An 8,735-nucleotide genomic window follows, 5' to 3' on the forward strand; every position below is an offset into this window, starting at 1 on the left:
GAGGAGCCAGCACCTCGGGGGAGAATGCAGTGGGGCTTGGTTTGGATGAGGCCAGGGGTGTGGAAATGCGGGTGTTAAAGGCTTTTGCAAGGGCAATGGGTTTTACATATGTGATCCAAATAAGAAAAGATCTTGGAGGAGAGATTCTCCCCTCATTCATGGGCTACTTCCTAGAATTCGCTTTGGTCCCCAGAATTATGTAGGCATTCAGGGGCAGATGGGGAAAGCTTCACACATGCTAATACCCAGCATTTTGAACTTGATTCACTAGGAATTCTCTTCGAAGTGAATGAAGGGTGTCATTTCCAATTTAGAGGGAAATGGAGAAGCTTCCCCACAAACAAGCTTAAGGGTTTTTTTTTTTTTCAGAGTAAATCCCACCCCACTGGGAATGTGTAGTGAAAGGAGCTCCACAGGAGACCCGGGTCATTACTGGAAAGTTTTGGGGGACAGGAATCGGTTATTTTTAACCCCATCATTTCGGAAACAAACAGACTCCTAAGAATGCTTGCCTGCCTGAACGGAAGTGAGACGCGGCTAGATGGGAGAGAGGGAAGGCCTTAGTAAGATGCCAGGCTCTTTCTGTCAACGCCACTTCATAAGTAGGCAGCCGGGGCACAAAGAGGCCAAGTAGATGGTGACTGCCCTTGATGCCACCATCAATGTGAACGCAAGGTTTACTGAGCGGTACTTTGGGCGATGTGGACTGTAGTTTGCACCGAGTCGACGAACCCTGATTTCGGAAACGTGAGCTGGGAAAGGTGGAGATGACTTCGGGGGACGCGTCTACTCGCGTTTCACAATCCCTCCCGCGGTGGCGAGGATTCGCCAACTGTCTCGCGGGGGTGGCCCCACTCCGAGGCCGGGCGGTGCGGCTCCGCTTTCTGCTCCGTCTCCGCGAGGTGTCGCCTTCGGCCGAAGAAAGCGTTGCGGCGCCACCCTCATAGCCCGCACTTATTTATTTTCAAACAAGGGGGGCGCCCCTTCCTTTCAATTTGAAACTAGAAACCTCCTGCGGTCTCGTTCCTACGTGGGCGCGTCCTCGGCCTCCCATTTTGCACTCCCGTCGTCTTCTTTCGAGATCACACACGAACAGCCCCGCTGCCGGGCCTTGTTCCACTTGGGCCTAGAGCTCAGCTTGCACACACACACACACACACACACACACACAAAGGCAGTGCAAGCAGGGACCGGGCTAGAAACCCTTCTTCCCCCTCCCAGCACACACCCAGGGGCCCTCTAGTTTTGTTGTTTTTTTTTTTTTTAAAGCCATGTAATGCCCAGGCCCGTGGGGTGGATGCTGCTCAACAAGACTCGGCCCGCAGCTGGAGCGCTGAGGGCATCGGGTGCAAGCCCGGGGGTCCAAAAGGGCGGGAGGAGCACGCCCCGGGTTTCCCAGCTTTGCAGCCTGCAGTCTGGAAAAAAAAAAAAAAAAGCAAATGGCTTTTGGCGCGAAAGGCTTTGGCGCCTCCCCTGATTTTTATGGAAATCAAGAGGGCGGGGTAAAGGCGCTTGCCTCTGCCTTTCTCCCTCCCCCTCGTCTGCGCCACAGCCCCCTTCTCTCCCCGCCCCCCGGGTGTGTCAGATTTTTTTCAGTTAATAATATCCCCCGAGCTTCAAAGCGCAGCCAGTGACAGTCATCTGTCTGGACGCGCTGGGTGGATGCGGGGGGCTCCTGGGAACTGGGTTGGAGCTGAACGAGCGCTAGCCAGGCGTAAGCGCGCACACACTGCAGCCGCCCGAGGACAACCCCCTCCCGCCGCCGCCCCCTCAGCCCACCCGGAGACCCCAGCGCCGAGTCGCCTCCGGATCCCCGGCAGTCTGCGGGAGGTAAGAAGCGGTACTTGTAAAGCCCCGAGCGCCCGGAGAACGGCGGCGCGCTACGGCGAGGCAAGCCCCTGAACCCGGCTTTGCACCCGGCGCCCAAATATGCCGGTTTTTTTTTTTTATGGGAGGGGGGGAAGCACACCGTGTCTGCTTCCGAAACAAAACCATCTGGGGGTTTTCTCTGAAAAGCCGATTCAGCACCCGAAGGCACCCTGGCTGTAAGAGACCCGCCCTAATCCTTTTTACAACCCTGGCCCGGGCAGAGAAATCGCTATAGCGAAAAGAAATTCGCCAGGCTCTTTCAAGATGTGTCTAAGTGTGAGCTGACCGGGAGCCGGTGCGTCGCCACCCCAAGCAGGGGTTCTCCAAAAGGTGCCGCGGAAAGGAAGGAAAGGGGGCTAGGCGCAGCTAGGGTGCCTGAGTGATAATGTAGGTCACGGCTGTTCCAGCTTAGGGGACGCGACTCTCTCCGGCGACCCTCATCGCGTCGGCGCCCCTGGGCCATTCCTAGGAATGGGGTTCAGCCTCTTTTCGGTGGAAGAGGTTGGGGGTTCCGAAGGGAGGGAACTGCAAGGGGTCAAAATAACCTATAGGCAGACGACGAGCACCAAGGGTATCTGCCAAAATCGAGGCGCTGGGTGGAAGGGGCTCGTGCCTGTTGTTGGTCTGTTTGGAGAAAGGCCCTTAATAATTAATAAAGTTTCCCGAACCCCGTTAGCGTTTGCGCTCCCGACATCTCATTTCTGCAAAATGGTAGGTACTCCAAGCTTATGCCTGATAGCTGGACGGCAGAGCAAGGACTTGCTGGGAGCAGTTGGACCTGCACTGGTGCCCGAGGGGCTGTCGTGCTAGTAAGAGCTAGGATCTGCAGTTTGAACAGCCCCCTCCCCCAGGCAGTGCCTTGTGTGAATGAAACGGCAGTTTCTAAAGTTGCAGAGCCACACCACCCCCTGCATCTGCAAGCCCCCTCCCACCCGCAGTCTTAGACAGCTTGTACACAAAAGGAGGGAGTGGAGGAGAGGCTCAACTTCCTCCACCTTCCTGAGCAGTGGGAAAGACTGGGGAGTTTGTAGGCAAGATTGGGGGCGCCCGTTGCCTGTCCCCACCTACCTACCCCTGTGGCTCATTCTCTCCTGGTCTGTCTGTTGGTTGTAGTGTTGGAGGTTGGCGCGACTCTGTGCCCCCCACGGGAAGGAAGCACTCCCCCACAGCAAAAAGAGCGGAGAGGAAAGTGGTCAGTCGGCTGCCGCGGAGGCGAACAGATGCCCAGCTGCACCGCGTCCACCATGCCGGGCATGATCTGCAAGAACCCAGACCTCGAGTTTGACTCGCTGCAGCCCTGCTTCTATCCGGACGAAGATGACTTCTACTTCGGCGGTCCCGACTCGACCCCACCGGGGGAGGACATCTGGAAGAAGTTTGAGCTGCTGCCCACGCCCCCGTTGTCGCCCAGCCGCGCCTTCCCAGAGCACAGCCCGGAGCCCTCGAATTGGGCCACGGAGATGCTGCTGCCGGAGGCCGACCTGTGGGGCAACCCGGCAGAGGAGGATGCTTTCGGTCTGGGGGGACTGGGTGGTCTCACCCCTAACCCGGTCATCCTTCAGGACTGTATGTGGAGCGGTTTCTCCGCCCGCGAGAAGCTGGAGCGCGCGGTGAACGAGAAACTGCAGCACGGCCACGGGCCCCCGGGCGCCGGCATAGCCTGCCCGGCCCCGGGGGTGGGTGCCAGCAGCGCCGGGGGCCGTGCCCTTAGCGGGACGGCGAGTGCTGGCCGCACCGCGGCCACTCTGCCCACCGACCTCTCCCACCCAGCTGCCGAGTGCGTGGACCCCGCCGTGGTCTTCCCCTTCCCGGTGAACAAGCGTGAGCCGGCGCCGGTGGCCGCTGCCCCCATCAGTGCCCCTGCGACCAGCGCTGTGGTCACTACGGTGTCTGCTCCGGCTGCTGCCCCGGTGGCCGCTCCTGTTCGTGCAGGCGGCCGTCCTGCCAACAGTGGCGAGCACAAGGCCCTCAGTACCTCTGGAGAGGACACCTTGAGCGACTCAGGTAAAGCCTAGATCAGGGTCCTTGCTGCCTCCTTGGGATCCGGGGGTGGGGGGGCTGCGGTCCCTTTGTTATCGTACATTCGTGCTGGTGGGCCTATTCTGCTCGCCTCTCCTCGGATAGAGGCTAGAAACCCCAGCCACACCTTCTCTTAAATTTGCTCTGCCCTCTTCTCCGGGAATTCTTGCCCTAGGCTGGCCCTCACCGTGGGAAAAGTTGGTGGCCAGCTCTATCAGGGTGTGGGGTCCGAAAGCTGCATAGGCTGAAACCTGTTCATGCCTTGGAAAGGTCCCTCTAGGCCAGGTCAAGGAAGGGGGAGGACTTCCAAAAGGACAGGAGCTGTGCACAATCTCACTTAGGCTTCAAAAAGTTAAGAGGATGCCTGGTTCCTATTCCTTTCCTCTCCCACCCCCAGGACTGTGGGCCTCCGTGGGTGGTGGGCTATTTGTGCTTGGTGTGTGGCCAGCAGGCGGCGTTGTGCTTGACGCAAGTCAGGCAGAGGATCTGAAGGGGGGTGACCCCCCCCTCCAGCTCAGCAGCTGGCAGCAAGTGCATTAGTAGTTGTGTACATTTTCAGGGAACCTCTTTCCGGTTTTGAGTGAGGGCTGGCCCAGTTGTGTTTCCTAGCTGGAATTTCTGACCTAATTGAGTTGAGTTCTGTAACCCAGTGCCCTTGAAGGTGAGGGCGGGTCCCTTCCGCCACCCCTCCTTAGGAATGCACACAACCTGAAAGCATTCATTGGTTCTATTGTGTGCAGTTATCTTGGATCTTCTTTGGGGGGGGGCAACAGAAAGAAAAACAAGCTTTTTCCTTGAGGTGTGGAAGCACCTACAACACTCCCCGAGTCCTGTGTGCCCTTGTCCTTGGAGCTGTAGCTAACCCTCCTTTTAAACCTTGAAAGCCAGTGTTTTTACTACAATACCAGAGAATAAAGAGTAAATTTCCTTCTGGGCTGAGGAGGGATCGCTTGGGGCTCCTGGGAGGAAACTTGGTGATAAGCCTGCGCTTTGAAAGGGCTCTGTTCCTTTAATGTCTGTGCCTTGACAGCTCTCGGTGAGGAAGCACTTCCTTCCAACAGCTGTCTTCTTGGCTGAAAACCAAAACACTGGCTTAAAGGGACCCACAGACTGGAGCAGTCCCGTGTTTCAGCTTCAGAAGAAACCTCACAATTGTTCAGCCTTCCGGCCCTCGCTAGGTCAAGCAGAAGATGCGTTTTGGTTTTCACACTTGCATTTTCTTCTACACCACAGTTTTCTCTCCTAGCCTGGTAGTGTGGCAAGGAGATCAGAAGACACAGAATTTTGTTGTTGCTGCTGCCTGGGCGCTGCTCCCATTGGGATGTGTCGCTCCTGTGGGCTAGCTTTATAATTGGCATCTGGCCTTTGCCTAGACGGAAGAACTGCTTACTGTTGTAGAACTCGCGTCCGCAGAAGCGAAGGCTGTTGTTCTTAGTGAACGAAATTGTTCCTCGAGTTTTAAGCATGGAAGAATCAAGCCCAGCCATGTGTTTTACCAAATGAGGAGCCTTCAGTCGGAAGGGTGGCTGTGGAAGTGTGTCTAAATAAATCCAGGGGGCAGACTGGCTGGTGATTATGCTAAAAGCTCCTATTACAGAGCATCTGTCACCCAGTCTACATGTAGTCTGCCAAACTCAAACGCTGTGGTGTTACCCCCATTGAATAGCTGAGGAGACTGAGGATGAGGGAGGTTAAGTAACCTTTTCCAGAATCTACCGCCTATTGTGACTTGTGATGCAAGCTCAAGTTATGCCACCTGCTCAAAAGAGGAGGGGATGCCCTTCCACACTAGCCAAGAGCTTTTCTGAAATTGGATATAGATGCTTGGAGAAGGAATAGGGTGTGTGTGGTGTGAGCATCTTTTCTGAACTGTGGTCAGTCTATTTCAGCAAACCTCTCTGGGTCCTGTCCCTAGCCCTAAATAATGTGTGTATGTTAGTTTCATACTGTTTTACCTGAGAAAATATTTTTTTTCCACTCAAAGATGATGAAGATGACGAGGAGGAAGACGAAGAGGAGGAAATCGATGTGGTCACCGTGGAGAAGAGACGCTCCTCCTCTAACAACAAGGCTGTCACCACCTTCACCATCACCGTGCGTCCCAAGACCTCAGCTCTTGGCGTGGGGCGGGCACAGCCCGGCGAGCTGATCCTCAAGCGCTGTGTTCCCATCCACCAGCAGCACAACTACGCTGCGCCCTCACCCTACGTGGAGAGCGAGGACGCACCACCACAGAAGAAACTCAAGAGCGAGGCTTCTCCACGCCCCCTCAAGAACGTGGTCCCAGCAAAGGCTAAGAGCTTGAGCCCCCGAAACTCAGACTCGGAGGACAGCGAGCGTCGCCGCAACCACAACATCCTGGAGCGCCAGCGCCGCAACGACCTGCGTTCCAGCTTCCTGACGCTCAGGGACCATGTGCCTGAGCTGGTGAAGAACGAGAAGGCTGCCAAGGTGGTCATCTTGAAAAAGGCCACCGAGTACGTCCACGCCCTGCAGGCCAACGAGCACCAGCTCCTGCTGGAAAAGGAGAAACTGCAGGCGAGACAGCAGCAGTTGCTAAAGAAGATCGAACATGCTCGGACTTGCTAAACGTTTCTCACACGGACAGTCACTGCCACTTTGCACATTTTGATTTTTTTTTTTTAAACAAACATTGTGTTGACATTAAGAATGTTGGTTTACTTTCAAATCGGTCCCCTGTCGAGTTTGGATCTGGGTAGGGGGCAGGACGAGGGGTTCTGCCATGACCTTGGAGAGAAAAAAAACTGAGTTTTATGGGATGCTGGGTGGCTTGTTTTCCTCCTCCACATCACCTGGTGACAGCCATGGAAGTTCCGGGACAGTTGGGAGCTTCAGAAGGCTGTGAAGTCACCTTGTTCCGGTCCAAGTTTCCAAACAGAGTCATTCCTTCTTTTTACAATGGTGCTTAAGTTCCTGCCGATGCCACAGAAGGGGGTCTGCCATTTGATGCCCCTGGGAACGCTTGTGTAAATACCATTGATACACCCACCTTTTGTATACGCCCTGGGTAATGAGAGGTGGCTCTTGCGGCCAGTATGAGACTGGAAGCTCACACCTAAGTACTGTAAGAATACCTCAATGTTTGAGGAGCATGTTTTGTATACAAATACATTGTTAATCTGTTATGTACTGTACTAATTCCTACACGGCCTGTATACTTTAATATGACGCTGATACATAACTAAATTTGATACTTATATTTTCGTATGAAAATGAGTTGTGAAAGTTTTGAGTAGATATTACTTTATCACTTTTTGAACTAAGAAACTTTTGTAAAGAAATTTTACTATATATATATTCCTTTTTTTCCTAGCCTGTTTCTTCCTTGTTACTGTATTTGTTCATGTTTTGGTGCATAGAACTGGGTAAAATGGCGAAGTTCTGTGTTTAATTTCTTCAAAATGTATATATTTAGTGCTGCACCTTATAGCACTTTGAAATACCTCATGTTTATGAAAATAAATAGCAGTTAAATGACGAGAGTCCATGTTTTCCTTTCTAGCTAGACCTTACTGGGCCTTTTCACATTGTGGAATCCTGGTTGGGGGAGGGTACTAATCCCACTTGGTAGAAGGAAATGGGTTTGTGGGTTCTACAGATTAGAAATCAGTTATTAAAATACTTAATATTACAATAACTGGTTCTAATCTGCAGAATAAAATCAATAGGTGTTAAAGCACGTGGGAGTTTGTGTGTGCCCACAGTGTCAACCCCTGCATCTGGAGTTAAAGGCTAAGAACCCAACACTGGGTCTGTCCAAGAGCAGCAAGCACTTTTAATTAACCCCTGAGCCATCTCTGCTGCTGCTGCTCTAGTTTTTGAGTGGTTTTTCAAGAATCTTCTGGCTGAGGGATGAACTTGTGGACTGATGATCCTCTGGCCTTCATCCCCCAAATGTTGGGATTATAGGTGTGTACCAATCATACCCAGTTTTCAAAACACTTGCATGCACATTGGCAAGATGTGCTTTTCAACTCAATATTTGGAATAAACAGTAAGACAGGCAAGGCTACCCTGTCCAATAGAAATAAATGTGGGACCAGTACAAGGTTCTGGGCCAAGCACTGTTGTGACATAAACAGATGGGAGCTACCACTGACCTCAGATTCACCGAGGACCAAAAACCAAGAAGGGGAAAGGAAAGTGTCTTGTCCCACTGGACTTACTGGGTGGTATTTGAGGGTATTTCAAGGAAGACTGAGCTACAGACACTGGAGACTGAGCACTGGAGCCAAAGGGTTGGAAGAGGCCAGACAGCTTTGGTTATGTGGTTATGCTGTCAGGGACAGATGAGAACTCTGGCTGGGTAGGTGGTTCCCAGGTCCTTGGCCAGACAGGTTCGATGTTAGCAGCGGAGTTCCTTATTCTGGGTGACGCATGCTGTCTTAACGGTTGTTGTGGGGGGTTGGTGGTACTGCTTCTCTCTCACGGTGTGACAAGGTTGAAAACTGGGCAAAATGCCCTTTACCATCCTGTCAGTCCCCACTCCCAAACTAGGAAACAGCTACCCTTTGCAAAGGTTTTATCCAACAGATCTGTCCACCGTCTCTTCAAAGACCAACAGCACAACCTCAGGACCTCATCTGTATATTGGAGCCAAATGAAAGCTATGTGACCTCAGATTGATTGCACACCCAAGAGCCTTGAAGCATACATACCTCAGTCAAGTGCATTGCTGTTTGTGTCCCCTAAAGGGACCCTAAGTGTGACAGGTGAGCTACAACTCTAGTATGTAAAAAGAAATAGAACAGAGGTCACTAAGATGAAATTCCTACCATGTCCTTGTTTTGCTGACTGCTGGAAAACCCATACAAAAAGCCCATGCT

At 52.8% G+C, this 8,735-nt stretch overlaps 1 protein-coding gene across 1 annotated transcript; it reads left to right on the forward strand.

Annotated features, from left to right (window-relative positions):
* Nucleotides 1-1,624: 1,624 nt before the first annotated feature.
* Mycn (MYCN proto-oncogene, bHLH transcription factor) lies at nt 1,625-7,386 on the forward strand. Its single transcript, XM_005079053.4, has 3 exons — nt 1,625-1,830; nt 2,983-3,873; nt 5,873-7,386. The coding sequence occupies exons 2-3, from the start codon at nt 3,090-3,092 to the stop codon at nt 6,475-6,477; spliced, it is 1,389 nt and encodes a 462-aa protein (XP_005079110.3). The 5' UTR covers nt 1,625-1,830; nt 2,983-3,089; the 3' UTR covers nt 6,478-7,386.
* Nucleotides 7,387-8,735: the final 1,349 nt, after the last annotated feature.

The sequence above is a fragment of the Mesocricetus auratus genome, unplaced genomic scaffold (genome assembly GCF_017639785.1).
Source record: "Mesocricetus auratus isolate SY011 unplaced genomic scaffold, BCM_Maur_2.0 Super-Scaffold_100024, whole genome shotgun sequence".
In the NCBI taxonomy this organism is placed as follows: domain Eukaryota; kingdom Metazoa; phylum Chordata; class Mammalia; order Rodentia; family Cricetidae; genus Mesocricetus; species Mesocricetus auratus.